The sequence below is a fragment of the Leptinotarsa decemlineata genome, unplaced genomic scaffold, assembly GCF_025532065.1.
Source record: "Leptinotarsa decemlineata unplaced genomic scaffold, Ldec_3_MD MMD2_P_RNA_scaffold_2, whole genome shotgun sequence".
Taxonomy (NCBI): Eukaryota; Metazoa; Arthropoda; class Insecta; order Coleoptera; family Chrysomelidae; genus Leptinotarsa; species Leptinotarsa decemlineata.
The window spans coordinates 16822714-16845265 of NW_027412529.1; the positions used below are offsets into that span (position 1 = coordinate 16822714).

Consider the following 22552-nt stretch of genomic DNA (forward strand, 5'->3'; position numbering starts at 1 on the left):
TTGAATGAATATGGCAGGATTATTCTCGAAAGAATGTGCATAGAATGTCTATAAATTGACTTTGACCTTGAATATTCTAAGAATATTGTCGCTCGAATATACCATATGGTATATTCTTAGAATATATCCCCACGGTATATTTTGGAATATTCTATACAATGGAATTTTGAATTATCTTATAATAACGTATTCAAATAATTCAATATTATTAAAAACAAAAATATTTGAAGATCTTAATCGAATGCATAACCTAATGTATATAACCCTGATAGTGTTAACCAGTTTTTGAACTCAACGCAAAGATTCTGGATGAATTGCTCCAACAGCAACTGTTGGAAACGACAAAAAAATTTGAATGGGCCAATAAATGAACCAATTGCATCAATAAATTGGTTAATTCTCATCCTATTTGTCTTTTTGTATTTGAAATTATTTAATTACAAAGCGAAAAATCCTGGAAACAGAGAAATGGGGAAGTGAATAATTGGAGTAAACGTTTCTCATTGGTCAATTGAAGTGTAGCGCGCGACAGTCGAATAAGCTCTGTGAAAGCGCCTGTCCCTTAATGCATGGTACATTTGCGTTTGCGTTAAATTCGACATTTGATTCAACATGGCGGTTGACGTGGCAGGTTCGCGTGTGTAATGCATGGTGTGTTGGTGTTATTATCAAAGTATAATTCTATCACGTTCAGTGTACCATTTATAATTTAGGGTTGTCCAATTTGCGGTACAGTGAATAGTTTGATTTTGGATCTTCAAACAGGAGAGTTGCATCTATTCAGTCTTCAAGAAAAGTAAGTAAAATGCAATAGTATCGATAGTAAAGTCATAGTGATTAACCTACTATACCTCATTTTAGGTTCGAGGAGAGTTGGTGTGTGGGATTTGTTGGTTTGACTAAGTACATGTTTGAACTAGAGTGATTTCAGTTGTGTATCTTCAATAGAGAAAAGTAAGTGAATGACACATTCTTTTGTATCATTTGTTTTCATAATTTTTATCACTCGTTTTCAAGATAGTATCAATTTGCCCAAAAGGAAACAGAGTGGTACCTGGTACAGGCAGGTGCGCCAAGGAACTGAAAACGTAATGATTACTTTTTTACAAGACAATGCATGTTGTTCTCCAAGTCATAAAATGTTGTAAATGTTCATGAGTAACCTATGCGAAAAATATCTATTTGATTTTTATTCCAGTTTTATTGTGCCACTTTCAAAAAGTGATAATGAACGTTAATGTACATTTTGTTCCAGGTATTACTATTGAAACACTGGCTGATGCATTGTTGGACAAATATAAGGAAAACTTTTCTGGTGAGCAAAGTTTGAATAACTTTAAGTAAGTGAAATTCATTGAAGAACCCATCATACCACTCATTTCAAATACTTCATTTGTGGGTTTATTTTTCCAAGTGAGAAACCTAACCTAACCTATTTCTTGATGTAATACACTTTTTCTTTTTCAATGAAATGATATATTTATTATTTTTTAATTAGTGCTGATGAATTCACAGAGTTGTTATTTTAGCATATTTTTTAGTATACATTTGTTTGAGAGTAGGAACATCCTAATTTGAATACATTTCTAATATTTGTAATATGACAGTATTCAGGAATATTTTATTCAGTGAATAAATATTTTGAATTGGATTTTTTATTTTTGATATTGGTTGAAACGTCAAATATTTCAGTGTATATTGTTTTTAAAATATATTTGTTTATGAATATTATGTGTTTTATTACTTGTGTGAATCTTGTATCAAAATGCAATATATACATGCCTAATAGCGGTTACTCGTCACATATTCCTAGAATATTCATAAAATATATTTAAAGAATATTCTATGGTGTTTCTCTATTGTATATTCCTACAATAAACTAAGAATATCCTGAATATTTTATGAATATTCCTCGGGTTCTATTCCTGGAATATTCTTAATAGAATATACCTCAGATATTCTAAGAATATTATAAGATATTCCAAGAATATTCCCAAGGAATATTCTTAAAATATATCAAAGGTTCGCCAGGAGCACTTCCAGGGAATATTCTCCAGAAGATATATATATCCATGGCATATTCATAGCATAATACAATATCCTTAAATGTATATTCATGAAATATACCTGGAATATCTATTGCTATGTGGGTAGCCTGTTTGTTTTATATCATGGGTCATGAGTGAAATAATCGAATCCTCATGAGAAATAATGAATACAATATCAATTCGAAGGATAAAAGTTTGATGACAAAATAATATCAGTAATCTCTGATGATTCCTATAAAATGGTGGAATCATGCATTATTTATATGATCCTATTCACAGAGCAAAACTAACATTAATCCTTCAAGTATGTTAGTTTTGCTGTGTAGATGGGAAACTGTTGGTCAATAAACGCTATTATTATTATTATTATTATTATTATTATGATCTGTGAACCAATGCATATCCTATCCTGATGAAATAGAATATAACTAATTCACCTCAACCACCTTGATAAAAATAGCTGCGTAAAATCAAGTACTTTCTTGGTTTTTTCTCATTTTGTCTTCAATCGAGGACCGCCTGCCCGGTACTGACGATGCCCAATAGGCTGAAACAGCTGTATACCGGTGGCTCTTAAATTGAAATCAATATGGAATGATCGAAGAGTACTTATCTATTTATTTTTTGATTTTCATGGAATTATTTTCCAGCAGCTTGACTGCATTAACCTTTCTAGATTTCATATCATTTCTAGAAACATGTGGATTCGTTTTCCGATGGCATTTCAGGTTAGCTTCCCAAATTTCTGCTACCGCAGTTGTCGGTTGATTGGTCAAACCACCAACACTGACATAAAAAACTTGGCAAGTTGACTTGGGTGTCACACCAATAGGTGGTTCCACTTATGTTTCGCTTGCGTTTACGCAGCTATTTTTATCAAGTACTTTCTTGGTTTTTTCTCATTTTGTCTTCAATCGAGGACCGCCTGCCCGGTACTGACGATGCCCAATAGGCTGAAACAGCTGTATACCGGTGGCTCTTAAATTGAAATCAATATGGGAATGATCAAAGAGTACTTATCTATTTATTTTTATATATATATATATATATATATATATATATATATATATATATATATATATATATATATATGTGTGTGTGTAGATCATGCAAAGAAGTAACTTTCAGATACAAACTGGAATAAAAGGCCCTTCCTTCCTTTCTTTGTATAAAGAACGAGTAGCAGAAAACCAAAAACTTTTTTCCCAAAAATTAATTTCTTCTAGAAATATAATCCTTTCTATACATTCACATTGTTCTAAAATCTTGGAAAAATGGGTGTACACTCTGTCCGAACATAAAATCCAAGAATATATATATATTATTGAAAACTTTTGGTCAAGCAAGCATTCATGGTTTGGTCACATTGCTGCTAATTTGCTGAGGAATGAATGACTAAGAAAACAAAACTTCAATCAACATTATCGGTGAATATCGATTAATTATTTTTGGAGCAAATTGACAATTTGTTCAGGCTAGTCTCGACTTACCTACAATGTGGGTTAATGGACTGGCTATAAATCAAATCATCTAAAGGAACAATTCGTTCAGGTCAGTCTCAACTCCCTACACTGTAGGTTAATGGAGTGACACCTATAAGAAAACAACTATTCACTTGGCGGATACCATGAAAGGCGTTGAATTATATCTAAGGGGTCGGTACAGGAACTTCACAGAAGTATTTCCTGCATATGCCGTTGGCGATACAATTGCTGGAATCGATTTTCAATATGCATATGCAGGAAATACTTTTGTGGAGATTCCTGCACTGACACCTGTTGGATATAATCTAACGCCGTTTATATTATTAGCCAGGGAATAGTTGTTTTCTGATAGGTTTCAGTCCATTAACCTACAGTGTGGGTAAGTCTACCTGCCTAGGAACCTCTGCGACTGTATTTCAAGCGGAAATTTACGTTATTGAATTGTGTGTGGAGAGATTGGAAGAATACAACCCGATAAAAATATTCTTCTCGGACAGTCAAGTGGCGTTGAAAGCTATTGGCTCCTAATGAGCAACGTCTAAATTGGTCATCGGACCAGAATCTATCATTGGCATCGCGTTAGGCCTTTCCCAACAAACATTGAACACCTGGATGGCAAGAAGATTTATGGACTTCTAGCAGGATTCCAGGATTGGATCACTCCAAGGTGTTTATTCATCCTTCGAAGCTTTATACCAAACAGTTGTTGGACTACAGTAGGGATGAACTACGATGTCTAACAGGCATTCTTACAGGTCACTGTCATTTGAATCATCATATCATGCAGAGACTCAGACTGTCGGAAGACAGTGTGAGTCGCCTCCGTTTGGAAAATGATGAAACAGCAGAGCACATACTTTGTGCCTGCCCCGCTGGGGACCTAATCAGGTTTTTACACTTTGGCAGAGCCGTAGTCTTACCATCTGACCTGAAAGACCACTCACCATACAAACTAATGGGATCCGTTGAATATGGATTTATTTGGTCGAGTGTGAATAAGTGTGAGTCACAATAAACCGTTGCGGGTTGTGGTGGAGGTCGAATAGACCCACTTACTTTGGAACCAACGTAATCTAGACTGGCCTGAACGAATTGTTTTTTTAGATAATTTAATTTACAACCAGTCTTCAAATATACCCACTTCATTTCATTCTTCTCACCTGAAACAATCATATCCAGATATTTCATCTTCATAAGTGATTCGTAAGTCAACTTTCCACCACATTCCTCAAGGGTTTCTTCAATTTCCTTCCTCAATTTCTTCTGAATATCTGGATTCACAGCAAGTTCATGTGATGTGAAACACAAGGCTGCTGACGTTGAATTATATCCAGCAAACAAGATAGTCATCAACTGTGCTGCGATATCATGGTAGGTCATTTTTGAATTGGTTATATCACCTAGAAAAAAACTTTCATATAATTTCAATCACATCATATTCTGGAAAATAATATATATAGGCCGTTTTTTAGCTGATCCCACCATTGCTATGTCGAAAACGGTAACACCTACAAGGTTGGTGAATTGCAGAGAAGTTTTCTGTTTCGAGGAATTAGAATGATCTCTTTTCAGATCGAGAATACCAGTGATTGTTTTTGAAATATTCGCCAAAAACTAGATTTGTTGAATTTCGATTTTTTAATCTACCACCTGAATTTCCAATGATAAAAAAAAGGCAGGGGAATTTTGAAAAATGTTTCGAATTCGTTCTAATCTGGTATGAACCAATTTGCAGTACAATATTTCGTTCATTAGATTTCATTATCAATTCAATTTTTTATACAAACTTCTTGTTATTTTCATCGACTCAGCTAGTTATCAAAGAAAAAAACTCGATAAAGGAAACTAGAGTTATATATTTAAAAAAGTGAATTTGATGATGAAGAGTAATGAATGAAACGTCGCCTTGCAAGTTGGGTAACATCAGATTATGACAAAGATGGAACAGTATTACAAGTTTCTATGCCTTTTTATGTCATCCGAAATGGAGACGTCGAAGCCACAAAAAGAAAATCGGCAATTTTACTTTTTGGCGAAAATTTAGAAAACAATCACTGATATTCTTTATCTGGAAAATGATTATTCTAGTTTCCAAAATAGGAAATATTTAACCGACCTTGTAGGTCTTACCGTTTTCAATATCGCAATAATGAGATCACCTAAAAACACGGTTAACGGAAAGATTTCTGGAGGGAGCACTCAGAAAATATGCAAATCAGCAATATAGCACTTTCTAATTTTTGAACTTGGATACTCAAAATGAAAGTAATTTCAATTGAAAGGGTATAATTTCAGGAGAGATTCATTTTTGGGAAAGAAAGTGTTTGGCCTTCTACTTCTCTATCCTGATACAAACGGAATAGAGAAAAGTGTTTTCGTATAATTCAGCGTTCATATAAAAATATTTGTTTTTTAGTATTTTTCTTTAGTGTAATTCAATGTTTATTATAAAATAGCTGTTTCGAAAAGGCTTTTTCTTCCAAATTGTGTCCGAAAGTTACTTTTTGCATGATCTACAAGTCTCTGTAATGTTGATTTTTTCAAATTAATTGCTTCCTTCATTTCTTTGGAGGATTTCCACATTTTTTTGTATCAAGATGGAGAAGAAGGCTAAAAACTTCTTTCCCAAAAATCAATCTCTCCTAAAAATAGCCTTTCAATTTAAACAAGATTCCTATAGCTGGGATTTAATCAAATAAGGGAATGAATGTTGTCATCGATGACATGGGTGGTTTCTACCCATTCCGCAACAGAAAGTCGTGATTATGAACGAATTGAGTGTTTCTTCTTATAATGTTATCCGTATTCGCTACTGAAGAGCCGATAAGGCGAGTGTCTAACGGGAAATATCGGATGTCTAGCAGGGAGGATGACAGTGTTTCGTGTGACATTTTACTTCTTTCATTAATTATATTGTGCAGGAATCTTGTGAATGATATCTGAATCGATTCCATCACGAATGATTCTAAAAAAAAGAATATAGAAACTATCACGTGAAAACACTTCACGTACAAATACCTCATCCAATAATATCCCAGTAGTAAAGTCTTGGTAAAAAAAATCTTAGGACGAAAAATTCTCGTGACAAAAAGATTTCGGCAAATAAAATATACAAAAACTGATTGTTTTGTTCAATTTCTATCATTATTCAAGACATGCCGTTAACATTTTTCAAAAATCAAAGAATGGATATAACCTGGTTTCCGAGAAATTTGTATTCAGTTATCATCGTGAAGGTGACGTTTTTTTTTTGGTTAAATTAGGGTTTACATAGGTCTAAATATTATGGATTTTGTTATTATTGAGGTGATTTAATGACATCTATCTACCGGTCACAAGCATGCGTTAAATCTTCGTAAGTTATATGTCATCGCATTTGTTCCAGTCGACGATGTTGTTGGAGTATTTGGTACTATTATTAATCATCGTTTCTCATCGATAAATCTAAAGCTTTAGGCTGTTTGGTAACGTAATTAGACCGTACTTAGATAAGGTCATCAAATCGTAGAAAAAAAGGTACGTCTTTATTGTTTCTGGTTGGTTCATGAAACTATTACCATTACCAACATGAACAATAAACTCGAGGAATGGCACAATGGTTTCAATAATCTTACTGAAGTTCGAAATTCTATCAGCATCTTGATTGAGGAGCAAGCGCTGAGTTTGGGCGTATGATTGCGGGAAACAATGGTAATGTTCCAAAAACCAATATCGTTATCATGACGAGCTTTTTGATAATAACGTTGAAGATTAAGAAGAAATTAAAGTATTTTGGATTATTCACGTGAAATTGCCATGTTCTTTATATATAATATTATTATATTATATTTATTCGAGTTATTTGTTTTTATTTGAATACCATCTGCATTGGTTACTTAGTTTGATCTGAAAAGTCGATGCAGAAGTAGTAAAAATTGAGATTGATTCAGAGTATAATTTTTCAAATATAATATTAAAATTGTACACTATCTTCATTCTATAATTAAGCGCTTTATTGGCATATTTTTGTATTGACATTTTTTTGGCGAGATGTTTAATTTTCGACATGTTTTCACTGGGATGATTTTGGCTCAAATATTATTCATGAGGTAATAGCGCAAAAGCCCTCAAAATGATTTAAGGGTTATGAAAAAGTGGTTTGATTACAAAGTTTACACTATCCATCTCGATAAAACATTCAATCTACATTTTTTTATGGAAATACCCACTACCTTACACTCTCCCAAAAATCGATGGACATCTACAAATTACTGAAAAGGTTCAATGAAGCCTTCAGTATCATTTTTAATAACGTTCAATGAGAAGCTTACTGAAACTAGTTTTGTAACAAAAAAAAAAGAAATATTTAACATGTTTCGATGAAGCAGCGATATATTGAAGTTTTGGGCACCTTTACAGCATAAACCGTAACTTTCACATTGTGGCACGCCAAGCAAGGAAATCAGTGAGGTTGAATAAATGCTACTCAGTGTGAAACGAAAATTCTTTATGACGACGATTTCGATAAAAAATTGAATTTTGTGAAACAATTATGGATTTTATGAATGAAAAAAAATAAAGTATTTTGAACAATATTTCCTTCCCTGATTAGTATACATTTTTTCTCAATGCGCATGTTGACAAACATGGGCATGTTCACCAATGAAGCGAACTATGAAATTCTGAAGAAAGGTTGTACACAGTGTCCAGAGAAAGGAAACGTTTGAACAGGTATTATTGGAAATATTTGTATTGGACTTTCATTTATTCAGGAAATCTAACAACTCAAATATGCTTGCGAAAATAAAGAACCGCTTAGTAACAACTTGGTCACTCATGGTACAATTGCCTGGTGGACGATGGCATTACAGAAAACGGCTTAGGCGAAGCTCTCTGGCTTACAGAGACAGGCTTGCCTGGCTATCTGTGGTGCCATCAGTATATACCACATCATCAGCGGCCATGGAAATTTTTCTAGAACCACCTCCTCTCTACATTTTTCGGAAGAGAGAGGCTAGAAGGACTTCATATAGACTCGTGCACTGGCTGACACTGGAAGTCACAGCAATCTGGGAATGACCTCTGACATTAGCCTCCACCTGTCAAATACGAACTGCCTTATAAAGCAAATTGCCAAAAACGACTTTGCTCAATAGGAAGACATAACAAATTTTCTGTGTTCTGGATTCCTGGCCACACTGGCCTGGAAAGCAATGACGCTGCTGACTTCTTTTTAAAGGAGGGTACTGCAAGTAGCTCCATCAGACCAGAACGTGTCTTTGGCATTGCTTTAAGCTTTGCCAAACAAACATTGAACACCTGGATGGCGAGAAGATTTAAAAACTTCTGGCAAAATCTTCCAGGATTGGCTCACTCCAAGGCGTTCATTCACACTTCGAAGCTTGAAACCAAACAGTTGTTGGACTACAGTAGGGTTGAACTACGATGTCTAACAGACCTCTTCACAGGTCACAGTCGTCTGAATCATCATATGCAGATACTCGGACGTTCGAAAGACAGTGTGTGTCGCCTCTGTTTAGAAAATGATGGAACAGCAGAGCATATACTTTGTGCTTGCCCGAATCAGGTTTTCGAAGTTACGTAGAACCACACTATCACTATCTGACCTGAAAGATCAGTCACCATATAAACTAATCGGCTTCGTCAAAAAGCGGGGTTTATTTGGTCGGATATGAATAGGTGTGAGACATAATAAAATCTTGCATGTTGCGGTGGAGGATCGAATAGACCCACTCACTTCTACCAAATGTTTTGGAAAATCTAAATGTTGCAGCTGATTTTGCAAAACGACCTCATCTACTTCATCAACCACTTCACTATCTTTCAGTTGTACAGTGGCTAAACGGTAGATATCCTGGCAGATGGATTCATCGAAAAGAAGCAATATATGAGGTCCAGTTTTGCAGAGTCCAGCATGTAATCTTATACGGATATGGATTTTAGTAATTTCATCAAGCTTCTCCATTATTATCATTAGCCCAAGAATGAAATGCATCCATGTTTTTGAGAAACCTTTATGGCAATTCTTTTCAATTCTCAGTCTGTTAGTAGAGCATAAAAATTGTTCACTTCACTCTAATAAAATCAATTCCATTCGGAATATCATTTTCAATTCTTCGAAACGAGTATATTTGTATCTGAACTCATGTACTTACCTATAGTGACTTTTTCGAATGATTCTTCTTCGGTTCGCTCATTTTTCTCTATTGCTTCCATTGCCAGTTGGATCATATCGTAACGTATGTTTCGATTGACGAATCTCTCACGAATAACGTTGCCAATCATGCGATCGAAAAATCGTGTCACTTCTCTGCTTATGAGTGACATCTCCAAAAACTGAAAAAAATCAAAATCTGAAATGACAAATGATGACATTGAAGACCGTTTCAGAAATCATAAATGGAAATATAAACAACCTGCTACACGTTTTATTTCAGTTTTGAAACCCAGTTCCATTTTGATGTTCATTTGATGAAATATACATCCGGTGATTTTTTAGTTAAGTATAGGATTTGATTTTCAAAACAACACAAAAAATTTGAAAAAAATTGATAAAATCTTTATCGGAATCGATAGAACGATCAATATAATTTAATATTTGAAGATGATTTCATGCAAATGTTGTCTGCGGCTCCGCTTTAGATGGCCCATGGGCAAGGTCTAATTTTAGCACACTCTCTCTAACATATCGACGGGTATTTCACGTATAAATGCTTCAATATTGGCTTCCAGAACGTCAGAAATAATCCGAAGGCGTTAAATCAAACGATTCAGGCGGCCACTTGACGAGGCCTAAATGTGAGATAAACTATTCACCAAAATCGGCTCTTAATTGGGCCATTGTTTCGCGTGCCGTGTAGCATGTGGCACCGTCTTGTTTGAACCACAAGTCAGGCATATCCAATTCTTCCATTTTGGGCAACAAAAAGTTGTCAATCATCACATGGTAGCGCTTGCCATTCTAAGTAACGTTCCGGCCATTGTCGTCTTTGAATAAATACTGCCCGATGATGCCACCGACCCCTAATCCACACCAAACCGTGACTTTTTCGAGATGCACCGGTAGCTCTTGCAACGCTTGTGACTGGTTTTCACTACAGATGCGGCAATTTTGCGTATTAACGTATCCATTCAACCAGAAATGATCATCGTCGCTGAACACAATTTTCCGATAAAAATGTGGACCTTCCCCCAATTTTGCCAGCGCCCATTCACCAAATGTTAGACGTTGTGGGAGGTCGTGTGGCTTCAATTGTACCAGCTGTATCTTATAAGGTTTCACACCCAAATCCTTTCGCAAAATTTTCCACGTAGTGGGGTAACAGTGGCCCAATTGCTGCAAACGGCGGCGAATCGACATTTCACGAACACTGGCGAATACAGCCGCGATATTTTTTTCGGTTCTCACTCTACGTATGCGAGTTGGTAGTTTAATGTCCAATAATGTAAACTGGGTTCGAAATTTAGTCACAAGCTTCCGAATAGCTCCCTCAGTAGGCCGACGAAACCCATAAATTGGAAGAAGTGCACGATACACTTTCTTCGCCGAGCATGAATTTTGATAATAAAATTCAATAATTTGCAAGCGTTGTTCATTCGTAAGTCGATTCATGGTTGAATTATAGACCATACTGAACAAGTTTGACAATGACACAAGACAGGATTCACGCGTTCTCCAGGTACCAGCCAAAAAATTCACTCATTATAATGACAATAATAGATCAACAATTTATTCAAATGAACATATTTGTCACCACTACAGAAGTGTTTGATTTAGATTATACGATCATTGTATATAAATGTACAAGCAATAAATTGGCTTCATAGTTGTAAAGATTCCAATCCATCTATAATTCTTCATCTGTTTTGCATATCAAAATTTCTTTTTTATGCTTTTGAACAGGTTATGTATTTGATTTGTCTGTTTTGTGAATATTGTGGTACGTCATTATATTATAATATAGAAGAACGGACTGTTGAATGTCATTTCCTGAATTTGATGTGCTGCATTGTGAATCGTATTGCGCAAGCCTGATATTATAATAGTAAAAATGGTTACCTAAGTAATTTCTCTCAATATAACTACAGCAAGCGCCAAAGGTGATGGCAATGGATCACGCAGGTATAGACTCCCAATTTAATTACTATTGTATTACGATAAGTCCCTTGCCGGCCAGTGTCGTACCTATAAGGGTATTCAGGGTAGCAAATGAAACATGACTTCTTTGTAATTTCTTTTTATATTTTATTCAGTATTATAGGTACCAGTACAGTTCATTTGAATGTCATAAAAAGATATACTCTTGACTGAAATTTTTTCAGAAACAACACAAATTATTCAGACAACGCCAAACGCCAACAGAATTGGAGAACAAGTAATGGTACGCCTCTGTACAGAGCATTTGTATGACTTACAAGATCTGTAGAGCTGTAGTAGGGGTTACATTGAAAATGAGTTTGTGCGCATGGGGTCGGGCTCGCCATCACGTTTAGCGCTTGCGTTATCGTCCTTTGACTTATCCTAATTATTCAGTTTGTCAGATGAAAATCTAGTTATCACTTTTTATACTCGTATATGATTCTTAAAATATATTTTTAAAGAATATTCATATTTTTTTAATGTTTTCTTTTCATTTATATTGTGTTTTGGGAAAGAAAGTGTTTGACTTTCTACTGCTCCAACTTGATACGAATAAATGTGGGAATCTTGCAAAGAAAGGAAGAAAGCAATCAATTCAAGATGGATTAGTGGAAAGCCAAAAACTTTCTTTCCCAAAGATTAATCATTCCTAAAAATATAACCCTTTCAATTAATATTTTATTCAAGAAACACTTTATTGGGAGATTTTCACTGAACAGTTTCAAGAAAACTCAACACGTATTTCGCTATACAATAACTTCTTCAGGCGTGACTATACTTAGCTGAAACAGCTTTTGTAAAGCAAAACACGTATTAAGTATGTTTTTTTGTGAAACTTTCGAGTGAAAATCCCGCAATGAATTTTTTCCAGAAATCATTATCAATTTTCATCAAGTAACGGCTAATTCCATCACATTCATACTGTATTGCATTGCATTACCAATGATGTAAGTTTTTTCACTGGCGGTCATTGATTACACTGCATTTGATCAAAATAATAATCGATACAGGCCTGGATGTCCTGGATCGATTACCGTAAGGCATTTGATACAATATCGTATGAGCTTATTTTGCATTTGCTCAGATGCCTTGCGATACCCGTGAAATAGTGAGATGCATTGAACAATTCATACCACTCTGATGAACTCGCTTCATCATAACATCTGGTCAAGCCAGAGTCTAAACAGGGTGGGTCTCTTTCAGAAGGGATGTATTTTAGGGCGATTCTCTCAGTTCCCTCCTCTTCTGCATCTCACTATTTCCATTATCCGTTGCGCTCAGAAATACTCGAGGGTATAACTGTAGCAACTCCGGAAACCGGAGGCACAAGGTCACCTATTTGTTTTATATAGATGCTCTTAAACTTTGTGCCTCTGGAGAAAAGGATCTCCATCAGCTTTTAAGGGTGGTGAAAGAGTACACGCATGCTATCGGTATGAAATTCGGGATAGACAAATGTGCAATGGTCCATCTCAAAAGAGTACGGTGCAGGGACTACGGAGAGGATGTGCAGCTCGTAAATGGAAGCATCCTACACCATTTGGATGCCGGAGAGATGTATACTTACCTTGGGGTGGAACAGCGCCACTCACAAGAGATAACAACAGTGAAGAACTCTCTCTGTGGCAACTATCAGCACTAACTTTGACAGATCTGGTCATCAAAACTGTCGGGGAAGAACAAAGTTGCTGCAACAAATATGCTTGCCGTTCCAATCTTACTCTACACGTTTGGAGTAGTGAAGTGGACTCGGGAGGAGCTGTATCAACTCGACGTAAAGACCCGAAAAATGATGCATCTTTACAGGAGTTTGCATCCCAAAACGTTCGTTCCACGGTTGTAGGTACTTCCCCCGACAATAGGGAGGTCGTGGACTTTTGAGTTTGGAGTGTCTACATTACAGGATCCCCTTCTCTGCATGGTCCTCGACCATGAGAGATCAGGAATTGGAGCATGGAATTGGCTGCCGTGGTAGTGCGTCCGACTCACGATCGGAAGGTCGTGTGTTCGATTCTGCAACCGTGTTAGGAATCACACGTTGAAAGGTAAGACCTCGTTAGTCCTTAGCTCGCACAAGTTTCTCAACTTCTGAGAGTTGTCGTTCGTATGGGGGCGGCAGCTGATTAACGGAAAAACAGATTTTAAACAGATTTCTAAACAGATTCCTCTTTAGGGCAACTGCCCGAGCAGCTGATGAACTCGGTTTAGTTTTCGACACTGAACGAGTTGTTCACAACTCTGTCACCGAGTTGGAACCCATTCAGCAATATTGTCATAGAAGTCGCAGAGATCACTTCACTTCTGCAGAAAAATAAGGATAAGCTAATGCATGGGGTCTTCTTCAATAACATTGAAGACCCTAGCTCATCAATGCGCCTGACTTTCACTTTCCTCAGGTCCAGTGGGCTGAAGTCGGAAACTGAGGGGTTCATCATGGCTTGACAGGTTGGTGTCTTCAACACATTAGTCTACCACAGTCGAGTAATGGGTATAGAGGTTCCTGACACAAGGTGTAGGGCCTGCCGCACTTGCTATCAGCATGTCCAGAATATGCGGTCTCGGCGCATATCTATCGACATAACAAGCTAATAAGCCTGACGTAGTTCTTCTCGACCACCAGAGCAAGACGATATTTGTCGTGGAATTTTTAGCTCCTTGCGAGACGAATATTTTCGGGAAAAGAGGAGGAGCAACGGATAAAATATCGATATTCTCTCTTCGAACTCCGCAAACTCTATCCAGACCACTCTGTCAAAATGGTTGTTCTGATAATTGGAGTACTAGGTGAAATTATGCCTTCTCTGAGTAAATCTAAACCATGAGATAAAATTTCAAATGTTACTTTTCACTTATGTAGTACTTTGTACGAATGATTGCTTGATGATCACACTTATAATTTTACGATACATTCATTCCACACAAAACGAAGTCGTAGTAAAACTACACAAGAAATTGGTAATTTACCTATAAATATGACTCTGACACTAATTCTCAATCCCTTCATGAATCAGAAATGATAATTAAAATTACCAACCGCGATAAATGTTCAAAAGGCTCAACTGGGTAATGTAATATTCAAGTCATATCCAACTCACCTTGAAAATAGTGGGTAATGTGGAGTAACAATAGAGTTTTATCTTTCTCAGAATTCCAGTGGAGTCTGTTGCTTTCCTCCCCATGAAGTACATTTCGTTATCTGGTTTTTTCAGAGAGTCTACTTCAGTACCAAATACTGATGTTGCCATCACATCGTTCACATAACGAGTGACAGTATCAAACATTTCCAATTCGATCAAATCCTGATTTTTGTTCAGAAAATGGTTCACGAAATTTTCAGAAGTTTCTGACATCACTCTGAACATTATTTTCAATGAATTGTTGGTAAAGAATGGAGTGAGAATTGATCTCATATGAGACCTGTCCTCATCTGTAACATCAAAAGTTTATATTATAGATCAACAAGTCACTACTTATGGATTTAACGAAACAGGTGATACTTTCTGCCTGTAAATTCTAAGATCAAACATGAACCGAATGGTATTATTTTCAAATAAATCTGAAATTATCTTGAAATGAAATTAGTTGACAAGTATGTGAATACCACGGCCGCACGATGACCGCATGCTTTTCAAAATGATGTTTCCATGCCCGACGTTTCGTTCCACAACAGGTCCTTTGGTAATTTCATCAGTTCGGACTTCCATTGTTCAATATGATATAAATTGATTTGAATGCCCTGAAAGAGTCTGTGAAAAATTGAAAAGATCTGCTGAAAAAACAATTTTGTTAAGAAAAAACTTAAATTACAATGAAATGACATACAAGCAACAACCAAAAAATAAACAAAAAATTGGACTATTAACACGATCTGAAATATTTAAAAAAAATTAAAAAATTATTAACATTAAATGAAAATTAAATATGATATTGAAAGATTTCAAACCAAGTTACTTCACGACGTTTCGATTGTTAGTATCCACAATCGTCTTCCGGTGATAAGACGATTGTGGATACTAACAATCAAAACCTGTATGTTCCTGTTCTGTTAATCAGCTGTCGCCCCCATACGAACGACAACTCTCAGAAGTTGAGAAACTTGTACGAGCTAAGAACTAACGAGGTCTTACCTTTTAACGTGTGATTCCTAACACGGTTGCAAAATCATCCCAGCTTCAACCAGATAAATTCTTTCGAGAAAAATATCTGGTCGGGGCGGGAATCGAACTCACGGCCTTCCGATCTTTGGTTTGGAATCTTTCAATTTCATGTTTTAATTTTCAGTTTTTGTTGATAATTTTTTTAATTCCATTTGTCAGCTAGTGTTAATAGTTCATTTTTTTGTTTTTATTTTGGTTATTGCTTGTATGTTATTTCATTGTAATTTCAGTTTTTTGCTTAATAAAATTGTTTTTCCAGCTAATCTTTTCAATTTTTTACACATTCTTTCAGGGCTTTCAAATCAATTTATATCATATCAGGCAATGGAAGGCACGAAAACTTGTAGACAGCATTAAAAAAAAACAGAAAAATAAGACCGATGAAATGTACACTGTCTACTTTTGATTGTTTTGTTTTTCGTCTTGTGGACGACAAAAAGTTGTTTACATTTCTTCAATACTTCCAGTTTCAAATTCAATTTGTTCTATGTTGATAAATAGTCGATTAATAGTTTTGGGGCAATTTGTGAAACATTTTTGTTACCATGTTACCATTTTACCATTTTTGTTACCATTTTTGTATCCCATTTCTGACTAGTAATGGACCAAATCATCTGGAGGAACAATTCGTTCAGGCCAGTTTCAACTTCCTACACTGTATGTTAATGGAATGACACCTATCAGAAAACAACTACTCCCCTGGCTAATACCACGAAGGGCGTTGGATTATATCCGACAGGTGTCAGTGCAGGATTCTTCACTGAAGTTATTCCTGCATATGATGTTGGCGATACAACTGCCGCAATAGATTTTCAATTATTGGAACAAACTTGCAGACCGGTTTCGGGCTGTTTGGCCACTCGTCAGTACGAGGTAGTGTCTATCATCAACATAAAGTCGATGATCCCTTGAAAGGGACTATCTCTTACCGTTTACGAGACCCCTATGCATTGATTCGAATGTAAATAGCCCTGTCTTATACTGCAATCTGATTTCTAGTGAATTATTTCTAAAGTTTACAGTCTTACCTGTCGAGAAAGGACAACCCATTGCCCATAACGAGTCCACTTCAGGAATTGAACACTGGTGGTTCCTAAATTTACCGCTGTCTTTGATAGTGACAAGTTCTATTAGCTTTGGATCTCTAATCATGAGAGTGGGCTTTGAAAATTGGCACACACCAATGTATCTGGAAATGAAATATTTCATTATGAAAAAAGTGTGTGAACAAATAATCACTTCCTATAGAAATGTTGTGGGTGTCATCAAGAATTGTAGATCCGAAGGAGGTTAGAATATTCTTGTAAAGCTTCTCAGTTTTGAAATAGTAACTTTATGGAATTACTTGTAATTTGGTAATGGTGATTTTTAGGTAGAAATGAATGCTCAAGCATACAATAAATATAAAAACAAGCACTTTTTCCAATCACCAGATCTTCAATAGTCTTCTCACGCGCGTTCCACCAACAAAGTTAGCGTCTTCATGAGATGAAAAAAATACAATTTTCTATAGCTCTTCTATTCTTGATTGATGAAACGCACATCAAGAATATTATTGAAGTTCTGGTGACTGGAAAAGATATTTGTTTTTGGATACAAGTAGAAAACATTACATAAACTCATCGAAAACTAAATTCACAGCTACTTCTTGAGTAACTGTGTTTTTCAAGAATTTAAATAATTTTGAAACTATGAAGCTATGTCAAAAATAGTTATTAACGTTATTGTTCATCATGGAATTCTTTACGAAAAGTTAGTACTTTTTTTTAATAGAATAATCGGCATTCAGTTCATAATTTGTATAACTTTCTTCTCATAATTTCTCTAAGATTTACAGTTCAAAGTAGACTCATATAGGATTAGCTATATTACCATACGATCATTCGTTATGGAATTGAAACGGATATCACTCGAAAGAACTCAACACAAAGTAATATATGAAATAACTGTTTTCTTGGGTTTCGCTCCATGTTTTGTGTTTTTGATCCTCACAATGATTTTTCCCACAACGTTTCGGCAAAGTCTCATTTGCCATCTTCTGGTGAAGTCTGAAGTTTAGAACTAGACCCATTAACTCGAAATCAGTTCCCTAATTCATAAGAGTGTTTGATATCATTCGCCTGGGTTGCTTTTACTACCTGTGTGGCTACCTGTGCCACCGTAGAGAAGTAAATACTAGTAAATTCACTCCCGTAGGCCTCTTTGATGTTTCGAGTCGAGATTTTATTTTTTGCTGGCATGTAGCGGGGCAGGAGGGTGTAGGCTGAGAGCTATCGTGCACCTCTGCACAAGGTTCGATCAAAAAATATGTGACCATGATCTGACTTCATCATTGCTACAAGGAGCTCACAATAAATATCTCATATGTTTGTGAACTAAAAAACTAATAAATAGAGTTTATTCTATGATTTTCACTATAAGAGTTTTACAAAAACCGCCAACCATTTCTAAACTGTTTAGGAATTGATGAAAAATAAGGCAAGGTGGTGAAATAAGCATATATTTTATATAGTAGAATCATACAATTCAGGTCAAAAACTTATGATAATATATTTTAAAGGTTATTCAGAATGATAAGTTTTTGATTTTTTTTTTCAACATTTGTTTTCAAATTTCTATTGGCAAATTTCAGAGTATAATACATTCCTACCCTTGTGAAAAGAGAAAATGATTATTCCAAAGGAAAATTATCACAAGGGTGAGAAATGTTGATTTTTGAAAACATTGTTTTGAGCTGGTTGCCTATGCAATCATATGGCATATAAGTTATAGAAATAATAAGGAAATTGTGTCTCTAGATGAATGATACTTTTAAAAAATGAATCTGGAAGCATAAATTTGAATATTATGGTGTGGAGCATTATCCGTCACGACTACCGAATTCACAAGTAAATTTGGAATTAACTTTTCTTGTATTCATCCACCATAATTTTCAGAATTCATTTCTGAATGATAAACCCCTGATGTTGTACCTGATTTAAATATAAGGCGACAGTTAGGTATGAAGCTTCCGTTACCTCCTGCATGGATAATACTGACTCTTGGTAAAAACACAATTGGTTGTTGTTGCCCACGAAAATAATTGAGTTTTGTAAATACTTGAACCTCAATGCTCTATTGAAATGTTTCTATTATTTTCAGACCTCCATTTGAAACCTACTTTCTTCAAAATTCTACGGAGAGATGTTTCGGAAGCCACAATTCCCAAAACATCATTAATTTTGTAATGGAACTTTTTTACCGTAATACGACACCCGTCCGTCTTATGAAAGTCGTAAATAATCCGTCTAATATTGCAATACTTTCACTCGGGAACATCAGTTACTGGTGCTCTTCTAGGCCGCTTCTTTCTTGGGGTGGAAAACTTCGCCATTATTTGCAGAAATTAATTTCTCCCCTTCTTCAACCATTCTCTCGAAGGTTTTTTATTGGAATACCTAATTCGAAATAAAGATTTGCATTGCAAATTTATTCAATGCTACCTGTAGCGAGAGATGTTTTATTTTCCTCTTTTAATAACGTATCCGACTCACATTTAACAATTTGATAATAATTGGACATTTTTAAAATTATTTCACTTGCCTAACTCTTGATGACTGGTTTTTTATTAGGCGATGACATTTTTTCAGAAACAACACAAATTATTCAGACAATGCCAAACGTTAACAGAATTGGAGGACAAGTAATGGTACGCCTCTGTACAGAGCATTTGTATGTCTTGCAAAAGCTGAAAATAAGTTTGTGAGCATGGGGGAAGGCTTGCCATCATGTTTGGCGCTTGCTGCATATCGCTACAGGGTCGGAGTGATGAGTTATGTTTCAATGCCTGTGGTGTGTTCATATACGGTATTTTGTAGTTTGAAGTTATTAAAATGTCAAGTACGAATACGGCTGAAGAAACTGCTAATTTGTATTCCTACACTGCACCTAAAAAATGTTCCTTCACCCAGCCACATATTATGAAAAAAAAATTCGGTCGTTCCTTAGTGCGACTCCGTACAAGCAGCCTTGTCTGGAAGATCACGTGCACTGAGCATGATAATGTTTTGGAGCACTCTTTTGCTCAAATGGACAGAGTTTAGGTAAACACATGGATATGGAAGAAAGTTATTATCATAAATAATAATTTTAAGTATCCGGTGGAATGAGTAAAGTAAATTGAAGATATTATATACAGTATTTTGTTTATTACTTGAAAAAAATTTCATGATCAGAATTATAGTTGTCAAATGTAAAAAGAAAACGATTTTTAAATTACTATATAATTTCGCCAACTACATCAGCGTTAGGTAAAAAAACTCAGAGAACCTACTGTGGTTTTTTTTTACCTAGCAATAAAGAAATTTGAATTCAGAAAATGCCAGTTATATGTAGTATATGTATATGTACTTATATGTAGTATATGTGAGAAAGTATGTGCCACACAATCATCTCATAACAGACATATACGAGAAATGCACCAACTTTTAGTAGCCGTTGCCTTGAAGCAGACTGTGATGTTGCATTCAAAACCCATAAGAATTTAGTGGACCATTTGCAGAAAGTTCATCTGCTGAAGTTTGAAACAGAGTGCCATGTTATGAAAAATATAAATGGTTTGTTAATTCTAAAATCAGAATACACTATTTTGAAAATTATTTTTATTTATTTCAGATTTTGAAATTTGAAAATCAAATACTGAAACAATTTAAAATTGCTCTTATGTTTTGAAAAGTAGGAATACTAGTACTATTGGTGAAATATTGTATAATAAGTGCAACAGGAGTACAAGTGAGTACTAATTTGATTATTGTAAAGGTATAGAGATTGGATATGGTACTGCTGAGAGAGGGTACCTATATTTCAAAAATCAAAATAAATATTAACCCTGTATAAGTGTAATTTGATAAAGGATGAGATTTAATAAAAAAATCAAACAGTTTATATCTCAAAAAGGGCTAATTGAATTTTTTATACACTCTGTCGTAGGTTATATCCTCAATGACAACAGTGATCGAAGACATAGATTGTTGAAGAGCCAGAGATCTTGTAAGATATATAGTTCTTGCACAAGCGAAAACAAAGTTGCTTTGAGTTATATGTGCAACAATGAAGTCACAAGACATTTTGAAGAGTATTTTTCTAATACCTACAGTCATAATTTAAATAAATGGACTTACTGTTTTAGAAAAGAAGCCAACATTGACACAAATATGCATTTGGAGTCGATGCATAAAGTAATCACGTATTTCTATTTGGAAAGAAAGACAGTAAAACGCCTTAATAAGGGTTTGAACATGATATTGAAATATGTAGGAGACAAGAGCGAACGAATTAATACTTTGAGCAAAGGAGAACATACCAAACAAACGTGTGGTATGAATCACACGTTAAAAGGTAAGACTTCGTTAGTCCTTAGCTCGCACAAGTTTCTCAACTTCTGAGAGTAGTCGTTCGTATGGGGGCGGCAGCTGATTAACGGAAAAACAGATTTTAAACAAAACTGATATCTCAAAATCATAAGGAGGCAATTGAAAATAGGGATGAGTACACAATTTTGAAAATTCGTAAAAACTGGAAAACTTCCAAAAATCAAAATAGTTCATATACTGTTCACCAGATATCAGAATCTAAATGCTGTAAACAATTATGTTTGTTCTGTGAGGTGTGTAATCATATATTTTCATGTGAGTGCAAGTTCTATACAGAAAGAAAACTTTTGTGCAAACATACCCATATGACGATAAAAAAAATCTACAAAATCAGAAAAACATTTTAATTCGACTAATAAAGACATTTCAATATATGAATGCTTATCAGCTATGGGAAAAAACATCAAGAATCAAACAAAGGACGCAGAATAGACCAAACAAAACAATTAATAATGAAATTAGGATTAGGATTAGGATTAGATTTTCATCAGTTTGATAATGACACAATCAATAAAATACATCAACATTTATCCATAATGAATAACTTAACTAATTTCAAAAACTACACCTCACGATTTGATCTTCACAAACTTTATTTGAAAAAATATAATCACAACATGTTTCGCTAGCACAGTAGCTTTCTCAAGTGAATAAATTCATACATGTTGTGATTATATTTTTTTAAATAAAGTTTGTGGAGAACAAATCGTGAGGTGCAGTTTTTGAAATTACTATGGATCTTCATCAAGTAACAGCCGAATCAATCAGAAAAATTACTTAGCTAAATTGATACAAAAGGATAATTAATTGAAACCCAAAAATTAATCTTCCAAAAGATACATTTATCCATAAATTAGGTTCACATCAACAAAAAAAAACGCGTTCAGAATAAAAAAAACAATTCAACGGGCCTCCCCCCAAGAACTGAAACAACTCAAAAAAACCTATAACACGCCCCTGAAAATGTAGTTTTATACAAATCAGTTCAACTTATAAGTGACCACCAATATCGTTGATTATTACCATTTTGATATATATGTTTTTTGTTTGGGAGTAAACTCTTATTTTTATGAAGTCGTTTTTATTAGCGTAGTTCCTTAGTTACATTTTGAATTTCCCACGAAATACGAACTGGGTACACTTGGCAACGTTGGTACGGACTGGGCGGTTTATAGACCATATTAATTAGGTTAGGATTCACTTTTGGCGCGAGTTCCAACTTCAAAAAATTTTACATGGGGAACTTGTGGACGTTTGAATTCAATATGAAACTACACAAATACATAATGAATGTTAGCTGTTAATTTCTAAA

General features: G+C 35.1%; 1 protein-coding gene and 1 long non-coding RNA gene across 3 annotated transcripts in view; one reads left to right on the forward strand and one right to left on the reverse strand.

Moving 5' to 3' along the window:
• The window catches only part of LOC141486452 (cytochrome P450 9e2-like), a 30017-nt gene that overhangs the window by 1881 nt on the left and 5584 nt on the right, over positions 1-22552 (reverse strand). For both annotated transcript variants that reach the window (XM_074184464.1, XM_074184467.1), the window contains 4 exons: positions 16858-17018; positions 14768-15099; positions 9688-9868; positions 4693-4932 (listed from right to left, as the gene is read on the reverse strand). In XM_074184464.1, coding sequence (XP_074040565.1) covers positions 4693-4932; positions 9688-9868; positions 14768-15099; positions 16858-17018 — 914 coding nt within the window. The remainder of the gene's footprint in view (positions 1-4692; positions 4933-9687; positions 9869-14767; positions 15100-16857; positions 17019-22552) is intronic.
• Positions 63-1728, forward strand: LOC141486462 (uncharacterized). Its single transcript, XR_012467856.1, has 3 exons — positions 63-796; positions 862-954; positions 1256-1728. It is a non-coding gene; the product is annotated as an uncharacterized lncRNA (long non-coding RNA).